Below are 26,929 nucleotides of genomic sequence, written 5' to 3'. Positions count from 1 at the left end.
ATGTAACGTCGCTTCTCCCTGTGGCCACTACGGGCGCGCACGCCGCCAGACATACGCGCCCGCTGCTCGCCCCCGGGGCCAATGCGAGTACCCGGCAGGCGCGATGACCGCCGACCACCCGTGATCGCTCGTGACACATCGAGAACCGGGATCTCTGTGTGTAAACACAGAGATCCGGTTCTTTCAGGGGAGAAATTACTGATCGTGTGTTCATACTTTGTATGAACAGCAATCTGTCATTTCCCCACTGCAGGATCGACACAAGCAGCTACAAAGGCAGCACAATTTGCTGTGCACCCAACCCACACCCAACTACGGAGTCCTGGCTGGGCGGCGGGTGGACTGTGGAGGCAGAGCTGCTGAAATTCAGTAGAGCAAAGATCATTCACATTCACTCAGGGAGGCTCAGGATTCAGGACTATGTGAATGGTCCTGCAGTCTTCTGGGACCTGTGGTGTGTCCCAGAAGGCTGCAAGCCGAAGGAGGAGAGGGGTCAAAATGTCACACAGATCACTGCGATCTGCCCAGAAGTGGGATCGGATACCTGTCAAAACTATATACCTGCTCATCCCTCCCCCCAAAATAAGTGCCAAATGTGGCAGTGGAGGGAGGAGGATACAAACAAGCGGAACTTCCACTTTTGGGTGAAGTTCTGCTTTAAGTTCCTGAAATCTATCCTAATATGTTTTATCTCTTAGACCTTTCACCATTTATGTTACCCATACCTGGACTTGTTCTAACTTATCAATATCTTTCTGTAAGTGAGGTCTCCAGAACTGGACACAGTAATCTAAGGTCTCAGTAAGATCTATATAGGGAATCAGAACCTCCTTTTTCCTGCTGTATCCAATATCTCACTCACAGGATTTGTGTGAGTGAGATGGGGGGGTTTATTTTCTCAAGGCAAATCCACTTTGCACTACAAGTGAACTGCAAGTGCAATTGGAAATGCAGTCGCTGTAGATCTGAGGGGGACATGCAAGGAAATAAAAAACAGCATTTTTGCTTGTACATGATTGGATGATAAAATCAGCAGAGCTTCCCCTCATTTCATATCTTCCCCTCAGATCTACAGCGACTGCACTTCCAAGTGCACTTGCAGTGCACTTGTAGTGCAAAGACGCTGCAGGATTGACACAGGCAGCTACAAAGGCAGCACAATTCACTGTGCACCCAACCCTCACCCAGCCACGAAGTCCTGGCTGGGCGCAGGGTGGACCGTGGAGCTGTTGACTTTCAGTAGAGCAAAGAGCATTCACATTCACTCAGAGAGGCTCAGGAGTCAGGACAAGTGACAGCCAGCCCAGCTGATAGGCAGAAGTAGAACAAAAGGTGCCACCACAGCCACCCACAGCCACTTGACTCCCAAGCCCTGGCTGCCCCTCTGCTAGTTGTCACCTGTCTGTGCAGTGCCAGCAGAGGCCAGACTGTAGTCACATTCCTTTCATCTGACCTCAGCACTGTCCTCCTGCTGAATTTCACAAGATCATTTATTGTCCCAGGGGTGCCCGCTCAATGAGACCGCCCTGACACTGTACCCCCAATATTGTACTCTGTCAATGGATTATTTTTCCATAGGTGCATTATATTTCATTAATAAACACTGAACTTCTGTTTCCACTGCTTTGACCAATCTTCCAGCATGTCAAATATTGCATCCCTGGAGCACAGACTGACCCAGTGGACGTTTCTGGAGTGACAGAAGTCCCAATTTAGCAAATTGTGAATGGGAGCAAAATAACTCTCCAATTCCCCACTAACTTTAGCGTAGTGCCCGTACTGAAAGTAAGGGGCGCTACATACTCCCCCAACTTGAAATGACACTGTCCCCAGTGTCCTAAAGCATTCAAGCCGAATGCTTGGCCTGATACCTGCTAACAGACAGAAAAAGGAGGAAAAGAAGGAAGGACAGGATTCACACATTGTATTACAATACCTAAATAGCATACAACATACACAACCCTATCTATCTAGCTGCCCATTCTCCGCAGTGTTGATAGTAGGTGGGTCCAAAAAAAAAACCTGTATAGGAAAACAAAGTAGCATACAAATATACAATATGCATTCTGATATCAAAATTATTTCTTATGTATTTACAACCTCCAGGGTCAGGATTGAAGCTGTGCACTCGAGCCCGAGCGCAAAACCTCCTTCCCTCCCAAGGAGTCCTAAGGTGTAAGTGCTGTGAGAGAAATACTCTTTTCTATGCAAGAATTTCAAAGCATAAACTTAACACACACATTTTCTTTTCTGCAAAGTAACGGTGCAGAACATTGTCCCTAGCGGTCAGTGCGCTGGTACTGCGGCAGTCCAAAACTCAAAGGTGCAGAAGTAGCAGCAAAGGGAAGTGACAAAAAAAATGGAAAAATATTTATTTTTCCTTGTTGGATTTTCCAAAGCTGCAATAAAAGTTGGCGAAGGTCCCATTCTAACTGACTGAACCCAAACCCATCCCAAGAGTTCTGCACACAAATGTCTATGTGGATCTGGAGGATCAGGGGGGAAACCGGGAAAAAAGTTCAAACGGAGTGGGGGCATAGTCCTCACCCAAAACCTCTGCAGAGTTAGTAAACCATGCAAAGTCCGCCTGCTTCTTACTTATAATAACAAGGGTCAGGCAACCAAACGGTGTCTTCTCTTGGAGTAATAGATTGCACTGTAAAGATCTGGTCTTTTTGTCCAGGGTACTTTAACACAACCCGATCCCGGTAAATGTGTCTGCCACAGCTCCAATCTCGGTGGCATCTCTCGAATCTGGCCTTCAGATGGGGCAGCCTTGAATCGGCACCCACAAAGATACGAGGTGCCTTCAAATACGACCAGACAGCCTCCTGGCACCAAGCCTCACGCTCCTGATCAATCTGGTAAAGGAGAGGGGGTGGCACGTATGGGTATTCGTACCCGTATTTAATGGCAACCTTCTGGACCACCACACGCTGCAAGCGAGCAAAATTAGGCAGGATCTGCGGGTCTCAGCGTCCCGGCAACACCAAAGCGTCCGGTGCCCTTTTCAAAACAGGAGCAGCAAGGGGCACGGGGGTAGTGAGGGTAGCAACAGACACAAAACTTGACTCACCGACTCCCCAGGTCAGACGCGGGACATCCACGGATGGCTGCTGGGACCCACTCGGTACGCTCCGGTCGGAGCGTTTCTTCCTCCCCTGAGTATCATCAGAGATACTGGATTCCTTGAAGCTTTGCGACTCCGGGAGATGGTCACAGTCATCAATCATAGAATCATCTGGCAATAGATTAAAGTCCGTCAGACGCCACTCCTCTGCTGACAAAGGACCGCAGGGTTTGGCTGCTGTGGGGTCCCCCAGCCAGTCTAAGGGACACTGGGCAAGTGGGCCTCGACCGCGGCTGCAGGAGGTTGGAGTGGATCCCTCTCCGGTAGGGGCATGCCACACGGAGACCGCTGTGGAAGTTGCTGTTGTCTCCAAATTGTTCTCGCCCTGAGTGCTTGTCACGTCCGATGAGCTTGTCACACTGGATAGGACACTTTCTAAGTCCAGGTTTTCCCCAAGGCTTACCTCCAATGAGGAAGGTGGCGAGGTAGCCGAAGGTAGGGTCAGAGTGGACGATACTGAAATCACTTCGGGGTCCCGGACTTCTGGTTCCACGATCATCACCGACGGGGAGGGTTTCCGACCATACTGCTTCCTCCTCCGCGGTAAGGGTGGCGGTGATAAAGTTCACCCGATACCCCTTCGGAGCCTGCGTGGGTGGGTAATGGCCACAAACATGTAGGCCCGGCATCGCTCAAAAGGCTGGATCTTCACAGTTAGATCCCCGCAACAGGGACAGGTCAGGCCCAACATCTCCGTTCCCCCACTAAAAAGGAGGACAAACTGTCCCTGGGTAGACAGGCGGACGCCTGTATCCGTCACAGGCACCCCAGATGGTACAAATGTGCTGAACACTCCCGGTGAAGTGGTTGGAGGCCTCAATTTCTGGGCGGCAACGCCCGGTTGTCGCAAGGCAGACATCACCACGTGGTTCTCCTTCTCTTTGGCAGATGGGCGGTGCTTTGCTGCTTGGCGCGAATTTCCACCGTACGTCTCACGCAGGGGAGGGTGGCTCCTCCCACTTGGAAGAACTTGTCCGGACACGCTGCAGGCGCGTGCTAGGCCGCACGTACGCCCAAGCTTAGTGATGGGAGGTTAACTCCCTCGTTGCCGGACAGTTCAAACACAGTGCTGAACACTCTCCGCTCTTTAACCTCCCTGGCGGTATGATTCTTTCAGAAAAAACATGCTGAAAGCGGTACCATTATTTGCAAGGAAATTTGGCGTTTTATATTGTAGGTCTGTAATTTTTAGAAATAACTCACTTAAATCTGACCAAACAAGATTCTAATAGGCATCCCGGGTATGACATTTTTTTAAAAACAAAATTATAAATTATAATATAATAAATAATTATAAATAATTATAACAAATAATAATATAATTATAATAAAAATTATTCAATAATGTAATCAAATTAAAATCACTGAAATTTGCTCAGTTGCAGAATTGTTGCTGTCATTATTTTTTTTTTTTTATGACGAATTTCCCCACAAATCGCTATCGCACAATTCTGCAAGTGATTATAATTTATTATCGCTGTTTTTTAGCTGATCTAAAACTATTTTTGACATAAAGGGACACTTTTGGTTGCTATGGACAATCTACAGTTTGCAGGGAGAAAGAAACGTTTTTATTATATAAAATGACATGCATGACACAGGACAGACCACTAGGGACAGGGGGGTGTGTGTTTTTTTTACATACAGTACTGTAATCTATAAGATTACAGTATACTGTATGTAAGGTGTTTGTTTACGTTTTTGAATTTGGCGCCGTTCTCCGTCCCCGTGCGTCGTAACGTCGCAGGGAACGGAGATCGGCGTCACACGGAGGCACTATGTGAATCGAGCGAGGTCCCGCTCGCTCACACAGCGCGGTGGCATCGCTGGATCCAGGGACAAGGTAAGTAAAAAGTGCCTGTGGATCTAGCGAGGCAAGCCCGAGACTGACTCGGGGTTACCGATCGTAGCAGGAAAATCTAACCCCGAGTCAGTCTCGGGAACACCGCCAGGAAGGTTAATAAATAGTCACTCACTTTTCTTGTTGCCAACGGTAACAGCCGAATCCCGGACGAGCCCCCCCGTGTAGCGCTACCCCCGAAGGAGCCGCTGATTTGTTGTTGGGATCGGCATATTGAGTTACCCTAATGTGGCGTATGGGTGCAGTTGGAGAACAAAGCAGTGAGCGAAGGTCCAGACAGTGAATAAAGGGTTTTCCAATGCTTTATTTCCTGGCCAACTCGGCCAACATCAACTTCAAATGGGAAGAAAAGGTTGATGAGGAGAAAGGGAGAACCTTGCGATATCAGGCCTGGATATGAACTGAACAGTCCTGCTCTCAGTAGTATCAGATTGTGATTCGTCGCCACTCTTTCTGAGTGGGTGAAGTGCCCCCGGACAGACCCCTCTCACAAGCCTGGCAGCCGAGGTGTCACTTTGGATTTGCTGGGAGGAACAGATCTCTCTCACAGACCTGGCTCTAGGGCCTCTGCCACAGGCCAATTACTTTAGGTGAGCTAAATGGATGAATGGAGCGAATCCTCCCAGTAGGTTTTAGCATAGGTCACCAGATGACAGCAAAGCGTACCTGTCAGCATTCTGGTCACCAGATCCCCGATTGGTTCGTTCAAGCCCTGTTGGACAACTGCCTCCGGGTTCCCCTCAAGCCGACCCCCCAATCGAACGGCACCCAGCCTGGGATCCTTTCAATAGAACCGGGGACCCAGTAAGTCACTGGAGTCCCCCTTTACCTCCGGATGAGGGTTTGTGTAGCCTGCAATTCTGGCCTGGTGGGCCGCGCTGGAGGGGTCCATGGATGCCCACACCCTGAAGGTGGATGCCGCACCTGGAACCGGAACCCCGCAAAAAACTTGCTTAGCACATGACACCTGTCACAGATATACCCTCCCCCAGCATGCCCCGCGAGGGAAAAGCTCCTCTAATTGGCTGCTGGGGAAAGTTGCTCTGCCAGAACCCCTCTGGTGCCAACTGCTGGCCAGGGATGGTATTGCATCCCTGGAGCACAGACTGACCCAGTGGACGGAGTGACAGAAGTCCCAATTTAGCAAATTGTGAATGGGAGCAAAATAACTCTCCCATTCCCCACTAACTTTAGCGTAGTGCCCGTACTGAAAGTAAGGGGGCGCTACATGTATAACAGATGTCCCCATTGCTGCTAAACCCATCCTTTTACTCCACCTTATTCCTTAACTTGAATAATGAGACCACCACCTTATTTGGAGTAAAATTAGGCCGTAGCAGCCTCCTTTATTTTAAAATAACTTTTTTAAATATTCAACTTTAAATTAACACATAACAACATTTTCTCGGAAACAATCCCCATCAATATCCTAGCAGGAACCTCTATCTTGTAACATCTGGCACTGCAGTACCTCACCCTCTGATCGTAGGCCTCAAGCCGACAAGCTGACTCAGAGACGACCACTGACCGCAGTGCCTCCATTAACATAATATTCCAGCTACACTTCGGTTAACTGAAACTACCACCCTCAGGACCCATACCACCGATAGGTTCTGAACTCCTTCTTTGAGGTATCTTCCTTCCCCTGCAAAGACCACCACCCGCCCCCTGCACCCAAGGGTAACACCTTACCCTTGGGCGCCCCTCCACACCCTCAAAGCTCGCTGTACTCCATCCTGCAGACCTAAAGCCCACATGTCGATACCCACGTCATTGAGGTGAACTCCATCACCCCGCAAATATCTCCATGTGTCCACCTCCAACTCCAAATGTCTGACCACTAAGCCCCCATTCCTGATCACAAACCTACCCACTTCCCTATTGATCTTCTTCCGAGCTCTGTTAATGCCCTCCACTGACCTCGCCATCCTCCACGATGTTCTCGCCACCATGTCCGACCAGACAATGATCATATCAGGGAACGCCATGCGAAGACGCAGAAAATCAAATTTGATGTCCCACGTGACGTCCAACATCGACCGAACCCCCTAATCAATACCCCCCACGTGTACAATCAAAACATCAGGCGGTCTGTCCAAACGTGCAAACCGATGCACCTCCGGGACCATCCTGCGCCACAGCATTCCCGGAAATCCTAGCCATCGGACGCAGGCCTCCTGTCTTGGGACCCCCAGCTGTCGACCGTCCGGTCACACATCAGCCCTCCTAGCCCCCCAATGCACAAAGGAATGGCCCAGTATCCAGACCAAACCTTGACCCGCACCTGAAAGACAGAAAACAAAATATATCACCACCATGATCTACAAAGACCAACACCAGCCCCCAAACCCTTCCAATACTGTCCTAACCCACTGACATTTTCTTTACCTGTGTATATATATATATATATTTTTTTTTTTTTTAAACAGCAGTAAACCCCCGCAGCCAAACCGTTTCAAGGTAAATCCACCAGCAACTGTGGGCGAACGTACAGCCGAAACCTCCTCGACTCTCACCTACCTATGCGCTTCACTGTTTCCGCATACAGCCCACATCTCACGGCCTCCATCGCAGCGCCAATTCTAAAAGAGTGTGAAGAAAAATCCTTATGCACTAAACCCAACGCCCGCAAGCATTTACGGAACACTGCAACAAACTGATATCGGGACAAAGGGGCCCCATCAGCGTGTAACAAAAAGGAACCCCCGGTCACCAGGCGTGCCTCCAAAAACTCCCGCACCGCCCCGACAGGGCACAGCGGCGAACCAGGAATAGGGAAGACCTGCACCGACTTGCCCCTCCCTGCTTGATCCGTTTTGGATCTCCGCAGGAACAGCGTCACCCCGTCCCTCGCATACACCACCTTAGCGGCCTGAATGCCCCCGTGTACTTTCTTGGAAGGGCTAACCAGCTCGCTGATTCGAAAAGCCCCAAAAAACGCCAACAAAAAGGCTGCCCGAAACAAGGACACCTCATACCCCGAAGAACACAGCTTCTCCAACTGCCCCAATATGCCTACCAAGATGTCGAATGAAACCGGGCGTCTAGAATCCTTAGACTGCCCCTGCCTCCGATAACCCTTGAGGGCCTGCCACCCCCAAAAATCTTTAGTAAAATCTGGGCACCCCTGCCATTTAAACAGAAAAGCTAAGCCTGCTAGTTTCTTACTCAACACTGATCGCGACACCCCGGCCTCCATGTTCCGCGACAAGAAATACAACACTAGCACACGTACCTCAAGACCTACAGGATCCATTTCCGCCTCCTGAACTAGCGCCCGCCATTCCAGCCATACCTTCTCATAAGCAGCCCACGTCACCACACTCACCGACTTTCTGATCTAGCGTGAGACGATTCCAACGGAATCCTCCACAGCCAGTCTGGACAAGGAATCCCGTGCTGCGCCAACTCACGGAACCTGTCCCACTGAAAGCGAGACAATGCGTCAGCTACCACATTTTCCACCCCCGGCAGATGCACCGCATACACAAAGACATTCAGCTGTAAACAGCGCAACAGTAGGTGTCGCAGGAGCCGAATAACCGGAGGGGAAGACGCAGAAACCCTGTTGATCACTTGCCCAACCCTCAAGTTATCGCACTAAATCACTTGCCCAACCCCCAAGTTATCGCAAGAAACGCACCTTCCGGTCCCGGATAAATGCGCCCCACAACTCAACCGCCAGCACCACCGGAAAAAGTTCCAGGTGCACTGAATTCCTCGTAAGACCAGCAGCAATCCAAGACTGCGGCCAGGGGCCCGCGCTCCACCCGCCCTGAAAGAAAGCCCCAAATTCCAACCCTCCGGCCGCATCCGTGTACAGCTCCAGGTCAAAGTTGATGACCGGGCCGGACATCCACAATGCCCTACTATTAAATGACTCCAAGAAGGAGTGCCACACCAGCAGATCCTCCCTGTGGTCCCTCACCAGACGCACGTAATGTTTCGGCGACCAAACCCCCGCCATGCTAGCAGACAGCCGTCGGCTGAACACCCTCCCCATCGGAAGGATGCGACACGCAAAGTTCAGCTTGCCCAAGAGCGACTGTAGCACCCGAAGTTGTACTTTTCGCAAGCCCAGCATACCCCTAATCTCGGCCTTGAGGCCCTCGAGTTTATCCAGTGGCAATCTACACTCCATTGTGCCCGAGTGCAGGACAATGCCCAAGAACGTGATGACCGTTCGAGGTCCCTCAGTCTTCTTGGGCGCCAATGGGATGCCAAACGGATCCGCGATGTGCTCTAACGTAGCCAAGAGCACCGCGCAGATCCGCGCTGAAGCCGGGCCGACACAAAGAAAGTAGTCTAGGTAGTGTATCATGGAGTTCACTCCCGACATATCCCGAACCACCCATTCCAAAAAGGAACTAAACTGTTGGAACAGCGCACACGAAATGGAGCAGCCCATTGGCAGGCACCGATCGACATAGAACTCTCCCTCCCAGTGGCAGCACAGCAGTCGGAAGCTGTCCGGGTGTACCGGCAGCAGCCTGAAAGCCGACTCAATGTCAGCCTTGGCCATCAAAGCCCCCTTTCCGTACCGATGGACCCAGTCAACCGCCGCATTGAAAGACGTATAGCTCACTGCACAGTCCTCCGGATTGATGGCGTCGTTGACCGACCCCCCTTTTGGGAATGACAAATGATAAATGAGCCTGAACTTATTTGGCTCCTTCTTAGGCACTACTCCCAACGGGGAGACCACCAAATCCTCCAAGGGAGGGGACTGAAATGGGCCACACATGCGACCCAGCGCAACCTCCTTCCGCAGTTTTTCCGAAACCACCTCAGGATGCTGCAGAGCCGAGCGCAAATTCTTGGACACCACAAACGCCAACGAGCATGGAATCCGAAACCCCTCTGAAAACCCGAGCCGTAGCACTATCCGGATACCTATTGAGAAACGGTCGCATCCTTTCCACCATCACTGACGTCCTCCCTCTTGTTCGCAGACTCTCCGGAACGTCCCCTACCCTGTTTAAAGCATCTGGACGACGGATGTGTGCCACCGCAACCTGAACACTCATGTTTGAAGCGGCAAGACCCCCCAAATTTGCAGGTACCCTCGTTGTAGTGCCAACAGACCCCTTTCTTCTTTCCGGCCGATTGTTCTGGGGAAGTGGTTCCACCGCCACCCTCTGAAAAAACTGTGTGGGCGCCCTCTTAGAGGTCATAAGCCGCATCCAAAGGCTGATGTCCTTGTTGTCCCACCGAATGTCTGGCCTGATCGCCCTACGCTGCCTAAATTGCTCATCATAGCGGAGCCACCTCGTGCCCCCGTAGACTCTGTAGGCCTCGCTAATCGCATCTTGATAGCAAAAGAGCGCCGAACAATGTTCGGGGTTCTTTTCGCCTATCACACTCGCCATAATGGCGTATGGTTGCGACCAATTCGCAAACGTCCTAGGGATGAGCCTATACCTCCGTTTTTCCTCGTCCTCCTTCTTGGACTCCTCTGGCTAAAACCTATCCAGGTTAAACTTCTCCAGTGGCAACAGTGAAAAAATCTCCACGTACTCACCTTTCCAAATTTTTTGTTTCAAATGCGACCTTAGAGGTCCCTCGTAGCACACATATACCTCACACTTCGCCGTGTCCGCCAAGCGGACCATGTCCCATTTTGCAGCAGAATCCCCCTTACCATCCACCTTTGCCGCGGCCTGCAATGCCTGACCTGCCCCTTCACCAACCACCGTAGGAGCCGCCACACCCGGTACAGCAGCAGGGGCCACACTAGGTCCCCCAACCGGCGGAACCCACGCCACCGCCGGGCTAGCGGCAGGAGCGTCCCCTTCTCCAGCTGGCTGACCAATACCTTCAGACTCACCAGAAAAACCTGTAAGCCCGAGTTCGCCACATCGCCCCCCCTGGGCGCACTGCCCCCCCCCCCAGCAGACACCTCACCCGAGCCTCCCCCCACCGCAAGCACCACAACATTTTCACTAGGCCGAAGATGGGGTAGGCCCAGCCACCGCTGCAGTAGATTTCCCTCGCCGAGGCTCAGAACCCGCCGACGCACAGCCGGGGGCAAGGCCCGCATCACGCTGCTCTCCACGACGCGCGGGCCTACCAGCCGCTTCGGAGCCTCTGGAACGGCCGCCCGCGGAGCTCCAGACCTGTCAGGGATTTCTTCTGGGACCACCCACCACCAGCGAAGCAGACCGCTTAGCGGGGGGGCCCAAGGGGGACTCCCATCACGCGGCTGAGCTCGAGGGGAGGGGTCCGGTGAGTAGCGCTCCGGAGGCCGCAAACTCCGAGCTCGTCCGGCCTCTCTCCCCGCGGCAGGTGCGCTCGGTTCTTTTTGAGGCAGCAGCAGGGGCGGACTGACCATTGAGTCACTCGGGCACTGCCCGAGGGCCCCATGCCACTAGGGGGCCCCATCCGGGTTGCCAGGCTCAGTAAAACCAGGGACAGTATGTAAAAATCTGTGTTTTTTTTAGATCTGTCCCTGATATGTCCGAAAATGACATGCTTTTAATGTGAATATCCCAAGATTTTAGCTGCCCGCCTCTGCACTACCTCCTGGCGTGGTGGCCATCTGTAAGCCAGAGGGGCCCCATAATCTTCTATTGCCCGGGGGCCCCATGAGTTGTCAGTCCGCCCCTGGGCAGCAGCGGCCCCAGCGTCTGCAGGAGCCACCCTGCGCCGCGCAACTCCGTTTCTGCCCGCAGTTGGGCCAGCATGTTCTCTACTGCAGCCATGCTCCTGAACTTTCCCCATGCTGTGTTATCCCAGGGGAGGGGCAGATTCTATTTAATACCTCTCGTACCATCCCCACTGCCCTCTTAACCAATCCCCTACTTACTAACTTTACACTGAGTCCCTGTTAACCCTGTCATGTCCGGCCCTCCTCTCACTGCATTCTTTTGTTTTTCTGCTCCGGGCCTTTCTATAAAGGGTTTCATGTCTGTGCATTTGGGAAATGTCAGTAGTACAGTTATGATTCACCTTCATCCCCTAGGTCCAACAAGTTAGAAATATAAACATCCAGCAACAATTTTCTATCAGGTTTTTGGCAGTTTCCTTCTTAGTACATCCCAGGGACAGTGGAACAACTTCCTTCCACTAATTTGTCAGCATTATGTGAAAGCCAGTAATAACATTCATAGTTGTGTACCCAATCCTGGGCATAATTTAAGGTACTTGACATTTATGTAACTTTGCTGGGAAGCTAACTTTTTTTCAGAGTAGGCAACAGAATGGCAGTTGTTGTTTTCCTCTGTCAGATTCCTGTACAGTACAGGTAATTAGCTCCATGCTGGAAAATACGTAATTTAGGTTTAAAAGGGTTGTAAAGGTTCATTTTCTAAATAGGTTCCTTTAAGCTAGCGCATTGTTGGTTCACTTACCTTTTTCTTCGATTTCCCTTCTAAATGTTTTTTTTCTTTGTCTGAATTTCTCATTTCCTGTTCCTCCTCTGTAAGCTTTCCACCATCATCCAAGCCGTTCTGGCTGGGGGTTAGTCAGCATGCTCACCCCCTATCTTGGGACTACATCCCTGCGGGGAGATGTTGTGTTCACAGCGTCTCCCCGCAGTGATGTAGTCCCAAGGGAGGGGGCGAGCACGCTGACTAACCCCCAGCCAGAATGGCTCGGATGATGGAGGCAAGTTTACTGAGGAGAAACAGGAAGTGAGAAATTCAGACAAAGAAAAAAAACATTTAGAAGGAAATCAAAGGAAAAGTTTAGTGAACCAACAATGCACTAGCTTAAAGGAACCTATTTAGAAAATACAAAACAAACCTTTACAACCCCTTTAAATAACTGATCTTTAAGTTAAAGTGTTTTTATCGCTACCAGTCAAACTGCAACTATCATCTACCTAAAGTGTGTTACGAAGCCAAATATTTTATTTTTAAATATTTAAAGAAAAATGTCATTGATCCTGAGAGTCGTCATGGCGCTCTTCACCTCCGCAAACAAAACAGATTATTCAGATTATTAACAGTTATTTCCAGGCCCTGGTTATTGAGCGTTTAGTGGCAATAAATAGATAGGTGGCCTGCTTCTGTTGGTAGGAGAAGAGGCCCAGGATCGGGTAGTGGAGCAGTGCTAGCTTTGCGTCTTTGTGAATAGGTACACAGAAGAGGGTAAACAAGCACATGAAACCTTTTAAATTGCTACCAAAGATAGAAAGTTTAAAGGAACTGTAATTAGCAGGAATACGTTCGATAGGGTGAAGACTTAGGGGCAGGTTCTCGTAGAATGGCGTAACTTAGGGCGGGCGTAACGTATCTCATTTACGTTACGCCGCCGCAAGTTTTTCAGGCAAGTGCTTTATTCACAAAGAACTTGCCTGTAAAGTTGCAGCGGCGTAGCGTAAATCACCCGGTGCAAGCCCGCCTAATTCAAATTAGGCGGGTAGGGGGCGTGTAGCATTTAAATTAAGCGTGTTCCCGCACCGAACGTACTGCGCATGCGCTGTCCGTAAAATATCCCAGGGTGCATTGCTCCAAATGACATCGCAAGGACGTCATTGATTTCGACGTGAACGTAAATGGCGTCCAGCCCCATTCACGGACGACTTACGCAAACGACGTAAATTTATAAATTTCAACGCGGGAACGACGGCCATACTTAACATTGGTTGCGCCTCATATACCCAGGGGCAACTTTACGCTGGGAAAAGCCTAACGTAAACGTCGTAACTTTACTGCGTCGGCCGTGCGTACGTTCGGGAATTTGCGTATCTAGCTAATTTGCATACTCGACGGGGAAAACGACGGAGGCGACACCTAGCGGACAAAAAAAAATTGCATTTTAGATCCGACGGCGTAAGAGCCTTACGACGGCCCAGATTAGGACTTACGATGGCGTACATGGCGTTGCGCCGTCGTAAGCCCTTTGAGAATCTGGGCCTTAAAGCGGAGTTCCACCCAAAACTTCAGATTTAAGGGACGGTGACCCCGCGACATGCCACATTTGGCATGTAATTTTTTTTGGGGGGGGGGGGCGCATACCCTCTTTTTAGGGCCACAGGGCGCCCACAGTCACAATGCCGGCACAGAGGAGAGGAGGGGGAGAGGAGCGGGGCTTCGTTCGCCCATATCACTGGACCGTGGGACAGGTGAGTGTTCGATTATTAAAAATCTGCAGCTACACTTTTTGAAGCTACTGACTTTTATATAGGAAGCAAAAAATACTACCCAATTTTAGGCTACCATAAGTGAGGACTCTTTCAACCCCATCTTGTTCCTGAACCAACACAGCTCCCACGTTTGGCAAGCTGTCATCTGTATAAACTTAGAAGGGTTATTTTCCTATAAAGAACATATGTGTGATCAGGAGTGACAACAAAGAGTCTTTAGGTGAGCTAAAGAACCCCCAAAAAATTCCACTAGCACCCTCCAAAAAAAAATGCAAAAAAATGCAGTGGTGGACTTGGGCATTTTACAGGGAGGAATGCTGATCTCATACCTCCCAACTTTTTGAGATGGGGATGAGGGACACCAATTAGCAAAAGGTACGTAGGCATAGGTCACACCCCCTGCCACGTCCCCTTAAAGGTAAGTTCTACAAAAAATAATTTGGTAAACCCACAAGTGCTTTTTTTTACCACTACTATTACTTTATAATGGCTTTTGAAACTTACCAATGCAGCGATTTAGAAATTGGATGAAAGGTTTAGCACTGGGAAACACTTTTTGAAAGATAAAAAGTGCATTTTATATATAACTATATAGACCAGACCAAAATTAGGGACAAATGAGGAGAAATGAGGGACTTTGCTCCAAATCAGGGACAGTCCCTCCAAATCAGGGACCGTTGGGAGCTATGTGATCTCACCTATAAACAAAGAGCTGGCAGAGGAAGTTTTACACTAGTCACTTGCTTTGTGGCTCTGAGAGATCGCATGGGAGCTGCAAAGAAAGTCATGGGTATAAAACGTTCTCTTATGGCTTTGAGTATACAGGTGATTGTGAGGAGCTGCTGAGGCACGTTCAGCTCTGATGCTGTCTTTTACTTGACCTGGTATTGGATTTGCAGGCACATGCACACTCACACACGCCGGCCACTAATGCTAACTATAACAATGGGGCAATTTGCACTTCCACTATTGATGCTAGGGCAATTTTGCATCCCATGGCCAAGGGCCTTTTTCCAACCACTAATTGGGACATTAAAAAAAAAAAATATTTAAGATTTTTTACAGGATAGGTACATAACAAAATGACAGACATACACTTTAGTGAAGTTCTTCTTTAAAGCCCAACTCCAGGCAAAAAAATAAGTTTTCCCATGCAGTGGGGCTGTGCATTCACTTAACTGATCGTTTTGGTCTAGGGGGGGAGAAGAAAGTAGATTTACTTACCTAATCCTCGGATGCTCCCAGCACAAGACTGGTTGGGCACCCCTGCTCTCTAGCAGTCTTGAATTGTGGTCTGTTCCTGAAGTCATCAAAACCCGGAGCAGGCTCCATAGACCAGGAACAGTCCACCCTTGACCATGGGGGAGCACCGTTTTCTGGTGGAATGAAGGTTCGGGTGAGTATAAGCTTTCTCCTCACCCCTAGACAAAATGAGCAATTGACCTATCCAGTGTGGGCACAGTCCTACTGCATGGTAAAAAAAATGTATATATTGAAAGTATTTTTTATTTTTTAACAATGGTCCATGACTGTGCTGAGGTTGTGTGTTTTTGAGATGCTTGCCAGTATTTAGGGCCAGGGAAAATTCAAAACTGTCCTTGCAGTGGTACTCCTCTCATACTGCAAAGGTTAAATGCTAGTTTTTGTCTAGGGTACTATTAAAAAGCATTTTAACTTACCTTACTCCTTGCTCCCACTGGCTCGTTCCTCTCCATGTGACTGGTCCCCCAAAGCCGCTTCTCTTTAGAACTCTATCTATTGGTCCACCTTGATGTAGCCAAGTACAATGCAGGACCAGCAGTCTTGCATTATAAGTAAGGATGCCCACCTACACCTTGGAGTGTTGGAGGGAAGAGGAAAGCCCAGATTGCCAGAGAATCCAGGGCTAAGGTAAGTTAAAAGAGAAGTATGGGAATGTTTTTATTTTAGAATCATACTTACCTAGTTGGATTCAGCATCGGTCCGAAGCTGCATCTGTCCCCCACTGGGTCTTAGGCTGAGAACTGAGTGATCAAACACCGCTGATCGTTCGGTTCTCAGAGCTCCCTGAGCAGAGAGCTGGTGACTGTCATTCACCGCTGTCTGCTCTGCCCCTCCAGTGCTCACTAGACGAGTGGAGGGGGCTGTGGAGGGGGCGTCAAAGGAAGAAAAGGTAGCCGCACATCCAAGAATAAAAGCAGTTCCTTTATTGAATATTCGTTTTAAAGGTACTTCGAGACATACACATAGCTCACAGCCAATCAATAGACGCATTTCACACTCCTGTGCTTACTCATTAAACCCTGGAGGGGATGGTTGAAGCATGTGGGTGGATCCCGACCATATGGTTGCAATCTTTTCTGAGCCTGGATCGGCTCTGTGACATCAGCTGGCAGTGGGTTTCAGCCCGCTGTCTGCTGAAAACCAGTCACAGGAGTGCAGAACGAACTGCTCTCCTGTGATCCACAGCAAAAGTACAGCCAAACGAGCTTTGGCTGTACTTCTCCTTTAAGCTGCTTTTTAATTGTACCCTAAACAAATGGTTATGCGAGAGGAGCCGAGCGTGGCCGAGCGTGCCCGAGTGTACTGCGCTTGGTATATGTCGGCGGCGTTCAAACACAGCGCGGGAAGCGGGGATCAGCTCAGAGACCAGCGCGGGAGAAGCGGGGAGGACACCATGAAGGCTGCAGACGGACGCCGGACCAGACAAGGCTGCCGATGGACGCCGGGCAAGACACCAAAACTGTAAGTAATAAAACATTTTTTTTCAGGAATTTCACATCCAGATTAGGGGTGCGCGCTATTCGCCGATGCGCGCAATACGCCGATAAATACGGTATGTGTTTAGGACATCACTTTTCAGTGTGATGTAGCAACACACACCATTCGCCACTCTCTTTTGTGCACCCAAGGATGCTACAATACTGTTTGCCGACCCCCCTGAAAAAAAATTACCACCAGCCGCCACTGGATGAGACACATGATTGCCAAAATTGCCAAAATCCAGTAAAGGGAACTCTTAAAGCGGTCCTCCACCCTAAAGTGGAGTCCCGCTGATCGGAACCCTCCCCCCCTCCGGTGTCACATTTGACACCTTTCAGGGGGGAGGGGGGTGCAGACACCTGTCTAAAGACAGGTATTTGCACCCACTTCCGGCCACACGCTACGGGCGAAAGACGGGCATTCCGTCACATCCCGTCTGTCGCCCGTTGTGTGCTGGGAACACTCGGCTCCCAGCACACAGCGTGTGAGCCAATCGGCGGGCGCAGCGCGACTCGCGCATGCGCCGTAGGGAACCGGGCAGTGAAGCCGCAGCGCTTCACTTCCTGGTTCCCTCAGCGTGGATGGCGGGGGGAGCAGCAGAGTGACGAGCGATCGCTCGTGCTCTGCTGCGATCGGCGCTGGACTCCAGGACAGGTAAGTGTCCTAATATTAAAAGTCAGCAGCTGCAGTATTTGTAGCTGCTGACTTTTAATATTTTGTTCCCATGGCACATCCGCTTTAAGGCGTCAGCATACCAAGACATTTTGGACAATTTCATGTTTACAACTTTGTGGGAACAGTTTGGGGATGGCCCCTTCCTGTTCTACCATGACTGCCCACCAGTGCAAAATGAAGGTCTATAAAGACATTGATGAGCAGGTTTGGGGTGGGGGAACTTGACTGGCCTGCAAAGAGTCCTAACATTAACCCGATAGAACACCTTTGGGACGAATTAAAGCGGCGAGCCAGGCCTTCTCATCCACATCTTTGCCTGACCTCACAAATGTGCTTCTGGAAGAATTGTCAAACATTCCCATAGACACACTCCTAAACCTTGTGGTCAGACTTCCCAGAAGAGTTGAAGCTGTTGCAAAGGGTGGGCCAACTCAATATTGAACCCTATGGACTAAGACTGGGATGCCATTAAAGTGTATGTGCGTGTAAAGGCAGGTGTCCCAATACTTTTGACAATATAGTGTATCTGTGTAAATAAGAAGCATTTATTTTAATTACTAAAGAGGATTTTTTTTAATAAAGAGGAAAAAACTCTACTATAGATCTTAATCACTTTCATAGAAGTTGGCAGGATAAATCCCCCTACATCTTTTTCCATTTTATAGGGCTCTGAAATTTTCTGCACCTGACTTCTTAGGTCTACCTACCTGCCACTGCTGTTATAGAGAGTGTAACAGAATGGCCCGTGACACCCAGAGACCTTTGAAGGATGGGGGGTACTCCTGTGCCAGCGTCACTAATGACTCTTGGGTCTAGGGTCACCCTGTGCCCCTTTTGGGCATAGGGTGACTGATAAATGATAATCCATGTATTGCAGGATATCTTGAAATATTACAAGTTGTTCTGAACTCCAACTCCCTGGCTGTAGTGATGAAAGCTGTGATTGCATTCTGTTGTGCTAATTAGGTCTGCTCCTAAGACATTCCATTGTGTGATGCTAATGACACTGTTTGTGTGAAAAGTCTATTGATGATACTATGTGATGGGAATAGCAGGTGAGAGTCATAATGTCTGACTTCTCAGGTGTAGTAATTAGGTCATGTTAATTATGTCAGTCTGTGGAATGTGATTGAAGCCCCATTGTGTGATGTGTGGGTGGAGTGTTTCTTTGTTCCTTTGATTACTGTAACATGCCTGTAACTGCATAAAAAGCTGGGAGTGTACCATTAAAGGTTCATTCATACATTTTGAAACCAGTAACAAAGCTTGTCGGTCTCGTTATTCTCGGGAATGGAATGGATCGGGTCATGTCTGATGTCTGTCGGACTGTCGGTTAAGCTGTCGTGGCTGATGGAATGAATATCGTAAACGGTGGTGACCGTTACAGAGAGTATCACTCTCCAGTTTTAGTTCATACTATATAGACTGCTACAGAAATAACGAGACTCCCACTTCAGCAGAATGAAAGACGAAACTCCAAGGCTTTGGAACAGAACCAGGAACTGTAATGAGTAGATTATAATGCTGAACTGTTCTGACAGACATAAGAATCCAGTGGGTGATTCAGCACACTAGAAAATAAAATATCAGTTATGGGTGGACTGACTCCTAAAGGGCCAGTCCATTCCAAACTGTTATTTAAATTAAGGTAGAACTCTGGGCTAAAACATTCTAATCTTCGAATCGTTCATACTCTCCCTTCTAAGGCCCTGTACACACGATCAGTCCAAACTGATGAAAACGGACTGAAGTTCAGATTCATCAGTCCAAACCTACCGTGTGTATGACCCATCAGACTTTTGTCCTTTAGACCAAAGTTTTAAAACTGAGGCCTTGTACTCACGGCAGGACATGTCTGATGAAAACGGTCTGCAGACCATTTCCATCGGACATGTCTGGCCGGGGACTGCCCAGGGACTTCTGTTCGATGGCTATACACACCATCGAACAGAAGTCCGCGCGTAAACAATACGCGGGGCGTGTCCGCGGTGTCGCCGCGTCGATGACGCGGTGTCGCCGCGACAATGACGCGGCGACGTGGGCGGCCCGCCTTTAAAATGCTTCCACGCATGCGTCGAAGTCATTCGACGCATGCGAGGGATGGCGGGTGGCAGGACATGTACGGTAGGTCTGTACAGACGACCGTACATGTCCGGGCGGACAGGTTTCCAGCGGACTGTTTTAAAGCAAGTCCAGGAAACAGTTGTCCGCTGGAAACCTGTCCGATCCGCCCGAAAATGGTCCGCTCGGGCCAACACACGGCCAAACATGTCTGCTGAAACTGGTCTGCGGACCAGTTTCAGCAGACATGTTTGGTCGTGAGTACGGGGCCTTACTTTAAAATCGGACTGATGGACTGATGACCGATCGGTCAAAAACGATGGTTAGTACGCAAAAGCATCAGTTCAAAACCTGCGCATGCTCAGAATCAAGTCGACGCATGCTTGGAAGCAATGAACTTGTTTTTTTTAGCACGTCGTTGTGTTTTACGTCACCGCGTTGGACTCAATCGGATTTTGAACTGATGGTGTGTAGGCACATCAGACCATCAGACCATCAGACTTCAGCCTTCAGTCCGTTTTCATCAGTTTGGACTGATCGTGTGTACAAGGCCTAAGACCTATACTAACTAGGGCTGCCACCTTTTCTTCAAGTCAAACCCGAACACTTTAGTGGTGCACAGCAATTTTTTTCTTTTAATAGTATAAATGATATATATATTTTGCATTATATAACATTATTATTATTATTATTATTATTAAATAACATTTCTAAATTAATTTAATTTCTTTAAGTTTAAATGAAATTAATTTCTAAATTAATCACAAGAGTCCCCCTTTACATCACAGTACACAGACTCTGCAGACTCTAATGTAAGGGAGAACTCTGGGGACTCTAACATAAGGGATGTTCTGGGAACCCGGATCTAAGGGGGAACACTTGGAACTCTGATGTACGGAGAGGACTCCAATGTAAGGGGGAACACTGTGGCCTCTGGTGTAAAGAGGAACTCTGATGTAAGGGGTGCTCTGATAACCCTGATTTACCTTAGTGTACTCACTCAGAGACAGGAGAGAGAAGAGGGGAGGGAAGAGACTTCAGTCACAGACAGGGATGGATGGTGAGCTCACTCACCACTTGACAGCCAGCACCTCTCATCCAGATGTATCTGAGGCTACTGGACTTCAAATTTCCCACCACCACTTTCCTTTTCTGAGGCACAGCACCAGGGATTGGAGTGTGGGCAGACACAGAGGGGTAGGGGCGTGTGGAAGAAGTGCAAATCAAGTCCTCTCTTCTCTCCTATCTGTGTGTGTGTATGGGGGGGGGGGGGGTTGTTAGTGCTGGCTTTGGGCAGTGTGAAAGAGATTATAACACAAACTCTCAGCTTATACAACTGCAGCTATCAACCCTGCTGGGAAGCCATAGTCCGGTCTGGATAATGTGTCTGGACTTCAGTCAGTCTGAAACCCGGACGCATTATTCCAAATCCGAACTGTCTGAGTGAATCCCGGACAGGTGGCAACCGTAATACTAACTATTCTATGGAAGAAAGATGCTTATACTTACCTATTCTCAGGGTGCTCAAGTCAAGGCACGTGGTTTGCTCTTCTCTCCCACTAGCAGTGGCTTCAGGGAAGTGGAGGGAGCACTGACAATGGATGGCCCATAGTAAGTCTATAGGTGACGTCACCACTCAGAGTGCTCTCGCCTCTTCCCTGCACAGGAAGACACAGAGAAGATCATGTGACTGGACTGGAATAACCAGTGAATAGGTAAGTATACATGTTTTTCTTATATGGGGTAGTTAGTATAGTAAATGGGGTGGGAGCAGTTTTAAAGGGGTTGTAAAGGTTTTGTTTTTTTATTTTCTAAATAGGTTCCTTTAAAGCGCGGTTCCGAGAATAATTTATTTATTTTTTGCAATATAAACTTAATTACAGTTAATATGGCAAAAAACATATTGAAAATTCACCATCTGTGCATAAATCGGTTAAAACACCTACCTGATATCCTCTCGACGATCTTGTGGCTGTTTCCACCATAGATGTGGGCCTGTGAAGCCCAGTTCCTGTGTCTTCCTGTTTTTTCAGAGAGTAACCAGCATGCACCTCTCGACCTCGCACATGCGCAGTAGAACGGCGCTTGTAGCGCCATTAGTTTGTTTTGTTGTCATGACAACAGGTGGCAATGTAGGAACATCCCGCCCAGTTGTTATGACAACACAGATGACAGATTTCGTTAATGTGCCGTAGAACGGCGCTCGTATCGCCGTTAGTTAGCTGAATTACAATATTACAAAAACTTATCGGTTCTGTGAAAGTCTTCTGGGTGAAACAGCTGCTGGAAAACCGTGAACACCACCTCCCTTCAGCACGTGTCCTCTCTCTCCTCCATCAACCTGTGTTATGCCATATTCTCTTTTCAAAAATGGCGCTGTGATCTGCCTTAATCGCGTAATTTCCTGTGTGGAAATAACGTGATTTTTCGGGACAGTAATGCCCAGAGACTCCTGGGAAATGATGACAGTTATTTCTCAGGAGTCTCTGGGCATTACTGTCCCAAATAATTGCGTTATTTCCATACAGGAAATTACGCGATTAAGGCGATGGGGGGGTTAGCAACGGAAGTACATCTACCGCAGACTGGGAACTGGGCAGATTATGTAATCTGCATGGTAACAGCTATTTACAAGGTAACATTTTTTTTTCTTTTTACAGATTGTTCATATTTAGATTAAAGGGAAGCTGCTGATGAAAAGTTATTTTTTTTGGGTGGAACTCCGCTTTAAGCTAATGCATTGTTGGTTCACTTACATTTTCCTTTGATTTCCCTTCTAAATGTTTTTTTTCTTTGTTCGAATTTCTCACTTCCTGTTTCTCCTCAGTAAGCTTGCCCCCATCATCTAAACCGTTCTGGCTGGGGGTCAGTCAGTGTGCTCGACCCCTCCCTTGGGACTACATCCCTGCGTGTTCACAGCATCTCCCCGCAGGAATGAAGTCCCAAGGGAGGGGGCGAGCACGCTGACTGACCCCCAGCCATAATGGCTCGGATGATGGGGGGAAGCTTACTGAGGAGAAACAGGAAGTGAGAAATTCAGACAAAGAAAACAAATATTTAGAAGGGAAATCAAAGGAAAAGGTAAGTGAACCAACAATGCACTAGCTTAAAGGAACCTATTTAGAAAATAGAAAACTAACAATTACAACCCCTTTAAAGTGGTTGTAGACCCCCCCCCCAGGAAGTTACACCTACAGGTAAGTCTAGACTAAGGCTTACCTGTAGGTGTTTGCAATATCTCCTAAACCTACATGGTTACGGAGATATTTTCCAAAAGGTAGAAACCGTTGTCTACGGCGCAGCTGCAGTGAGAATCCCATAATAAAAAACGGCAATGCCGTATTTGCCGGCTCCCGCACGCATGCGCGGAGTGACATCATCGCCGCTCCGGCCAATCAAAGCGCCGGAGCGGCGATACCGGAAGTAACCTTCCGGAGCGATGTCTGCAGCCGGAGGGGGAGACGAGGATGGCCTTGGGGGCTTCGATCTAAGGTAAGTAATGCATAATAAGCTAGTATGCTAGTCATACTAGCTCATTATGGCTTTGTCTTGCGGGTGTATTTTTTTTTTTTTTTATGTATCCAGGTTTACAACCACTTTAAGGTTAGATAGTTTTGGCCTGGAGTTTTACTTTAAGTTTTTAGGAGATGCTGGAAAAAAGTATATCTTTAGCATTCTATAAATGACATCTCCTGGCTTTGCACACGAGGGGCCATTATGAGAGGTGGTCCCACGCAGGGGTGGATTGACAACTCATGGGGCCCCCGGGCAATAGAAGATTATGGGGCCCCCGGGCTTACAGATGGCCACCACGCCAGGAGGCAGTGCAGAGGCGGGGCAGCTAAAATCTCTGGATTTTCACATCAAAAGCATGTCAGTTTCGGACATATCAGGGACAGATGTAAAAAAAACATCGATTTTTACATACTGTCCCTGGTTTTATTGAGCCTGGCAACCCTGATGGGGCCCCCTAGTGCCAGGGGGCCCTCGAGCAGTGCCCGAGTGACTCAATGGTCAGTCCGCCCCTGGTCCCACGCTATTTAGTTTAAAATATGGAGGATGCAAAAGGGAGCCGCAAAGATGGACAAGAACTTACAATACTTATACGGAGACAGGAACAGGGCCAGCAACTGGCAGGCAGGGCTCGCCGTTGGAACATCCAAGATATACAAGAATCTATAAACAATCTCAATCTCCCAGGCTCTGCCTATAAATAAAATGTTACTTTTGGGAGGACTGATCCTTTCGATTTGAAATCCAAGGCCAAATTAAATGTTTCTTTTGCAGGGACCTGTGTCAGTACCATATTGTGTGATGTCACAGCAGGTGGGTTACTAGAGTTACGAGTCAAGCAAGTTGGAATGCCCCCCCTCCCCTCCTCCACCCACACTGCATCGTTGGCCAGCACACAGAACTATTTCTGGCTATGGCCAGGGGAAATAACCAGTCTCCGGAGCACAATTATTTTATATGTAATTGCGCGCTGCGTAAGCAAGCGTTAATAGAACTGCATTGATAAACAACTGCAACCGAGTTTACGGCATCAGTGGTCCACACAAAACGCACCTATATTTACGCTACACATTTTCATGTCCCCCTCGTCAGTCTAGCGTATCATCGCCCACATGCACATCAACTTTCGGTCATCCTAATAAAAAGGCATATAAAAATATATTGCAGCAGCATAATAAAAAGTTGTCAGGCTAGTCTTCATTTTTAAAGAGAGCTAAACATCTCCCTGCATGCATGCTGGATAATTAGTAGCCATTAAACTGAATTGCACCCTTAATAATATTTCCACTGTCCAGCTGTGAAGTGAACACTTCTAAAGAGAGCTCCTGCAGCTGGACAGGACACGGCATCCCTCGCTCATGCGTCTTGTGAATTCGGCGTTCCACTTACAAGGAGCTGATGTCGCTGGGAATGGTCCTGGGGATCCAGGAAGAGCCGACACATATGACTGATTCCTTGGTGCAGCTGCATGTGGACGGGCATCTGGTGGTAGATTTCTTGAGTTGAGCAGTGTGGTGCATACAGCCCAGCAACATAAAGAATAGCAGTGGTTCCTTCATGAGTGCCATTCTCATCCTGACCCCCCTGTCTCAGAGAATGTGTATGCACTGTGTAATAGTGAGTGCTGGGAGGACAGAGACTCGGGAAGGAGCTGGCTGGCAGGCATTCCTTATCCTGACTGCACCATACTACACTGCACTTGTCTCCTGACATCAGCATTTCAGCCGCAGCCTCTTTTTTTTTTTTTTTTTTTTCTTCTTCCCTCCAATGAATAATTTATTAAACTCTCCATTCGGGTGAGTTTAAAAATAATCCCCAAGTAGCAAAGGTTCCTACTGTGTTTCAGCATGCTCCATCCTCCTTGAACATGAGGAGGGCAGCTCAGAGGATGACCTTGCAAGGGCTGGAAAAAGATGTATGTTTGGGGTTGCCCTATGTGACATGTTACATGTGGTGACCCCGGGGCAGCCTGGGGACTCCAGGAAGGAAATCTTACCTTTACAACCAGATCATGTTACCGCCGATATTTCAGTATGAGGAGACAAGTAGACTAGATCACAAAGCCTGGAAAGAGCTAAATAGGAGCAAACTGGGTTTTGCATTTTATTAACCACTTCAATACCGGGCATTTTCACCCCCTTCCTGCCCAGGCCAATTTTCAGCTTTCAGCGCTGCCACGCTTTGAATGACAATTGCGCGGTCGTTCGACGTGGCTCCCAAACAAAATGGACGTCCTTTTTTTCCCCACAAATAGAGCTTTCTTTTGGTGGTATTTGATCATCTCTGCGGTTTTTATTTTTTTGCGCTATAAACAAAAAAAATACTGACAATTTTGAAAAAAAAAACACACTGGGCCAGATTCAGAAAGAAGTTACGCTGGCGTATCAATTGATACGCCGCGTAACTTCTAGGATGCTCCGGCGTATCTTTTTTCTGTATTCAGAAAACAAGATACGCCGGAATTTTGCTAAGATCCGACTGGCGTAAGTCTCTTATGCCGTCGTATCTTAGTTGCATATTTACGCTGGCCGCTAGGTTGCGCTTCCGTCGATTTACTCGAGGAATATGCAAATTAGGTAGATACGCCAATTCAGAAACGTACGTCCGCCCGGCGCATTTTTTTTTACGTAATTTACGTTAGACTTTTTCCGGCGTAAAGTTACCCCTGCTATATGAGGCGTATCTTATGTTAAGTATGGACGTCGGGCCAGCGTCGAATTTTCCGTCGATTACGTTGTTTGCGTAAGTCGTTCGCGAATAGGGCTGTCCGTAATTTACGTTCACGTCTAAAGCATTGGCTTTTTGCGGGTTAATTTGGAGCATGCGCACTGGGTTACGTTCACGGACGGCGCATGCGCCGTTAGTCAAAAACTTAATTTATGTGGGGTCAGCCTTCATTACCATACAACATGCCCACTGCATGGATAATTTTAATTCCGCGGGCTTACGCCGGACTACAAACGCTACACCGCCTTAACTTAGGGCGCAGGTTCTTTCTGAATACAGAACCTGCCTCACTAAGTTACGGCGGCGTAGCGTATCTGAGATACGCTACGCCCGCACAAATTTACGCCGGGTTATTTGAATCCGGCCCAATATTTTTTACTTTTTGCTATAATAAATATTCCAAATTTATTTTTTTAAATATTTTTTTTTTCTCAGTTTAGGCAGATATGTATTCTTCTACATATTTTTGGTAAAAAAAATCGCAATAAGCGTATAGTGATTGGTTTGCGCAAAAGTTATAGCGTCTAAATAGGTAATAGATTTTTGTCATTTTTTATTTTTTTACTACTAATGGCGGTTATCTGCGATTTTTGTCAGTACTGCGATATTCGGGCGGACAGATTGGACACTTTTGACACTATTTTGGCACCATTCACATTTATACAGCGAACAGTGCTATAAATATGCACTGATTACTGTATAAATGTGACTAGTATGGAAGGGCTTAACGCTAGGGGGCGATCAAGGGGTTAAATGTGTTCCATAGGGAGTGATTTAACTGTGGGGGGAGAGGACTGACTGGGGGAGGTGACCGATCGGTGTCCTTATGTACAAGGGACACACCATCGGTCTCCTCTCCCTGACAGGACGTGGATCTCTGTGTTTACACACAGAGATCCATGTCCTGGCTCTGTAACTGCCGATCGCGGGTACCTGGACGGACATGCGTGCGTGCCCCCTAGAGGCCGGGAGGTCTGAGGATGTCATATGACGGCCACCCAGGATGGCAGAGCCACCTTGTGGCCGACATGTTACAATAGGCGGAATGTGAAGTGGATAAAACTTTCATGTAGTGCGTTGCGAGATTTTATAATAATTTGCTGTACTTAGAAATTATATTACATAAAATTTC

At 48.4% G+C, this 26,929-nt stretch overlaps 1 protein-coding gene across 2 annotated transcripts in view; it reads right to left on the bottom strand.

The window, feature by feature from the left end:
• The window catches only part of LGI2 (leucine rich repeat LGI family member 2), an 82,071-nt gene extending 57,290 nt beyond the window's left edge, over positions 1-24,781 (bottom strand). For both annotated transcript variants that reach the window (XM_040335173.1, XM_040335174.1), the window contains exon 1: positions 24,460-24,781. In XM_040335173.1, the coding sequence (XP_040191107.1) occupies positions 24,460-24,644 (185 nt within the window). In that variant the 5' untranslated portion in view covers positions 24,645-24,781. The remainder of the gene's footprint in view (positions 1-24,459) is intronic.
• Between the last annotated feature and the right edge of the window lie 2,148 nt (positions 24,782-26,929).

Source organism: Rana temporaria, chromosome 1, assembly GCF_905171775.1.
Source record: "Rana temporaria chromosome 1, aRanTem1.1, whole genome shotgun sequence".
NCBI lineage: Eukaryota > Metazoa > Chordata > Amphibia > Anura > Ranidae > Rana > Rana temporaria.
The sequence above is the reverse complement of the archived record's forward strand: the minus strand, read 5'-3'. Positions and strand labels throughout refer to the sequence as shown.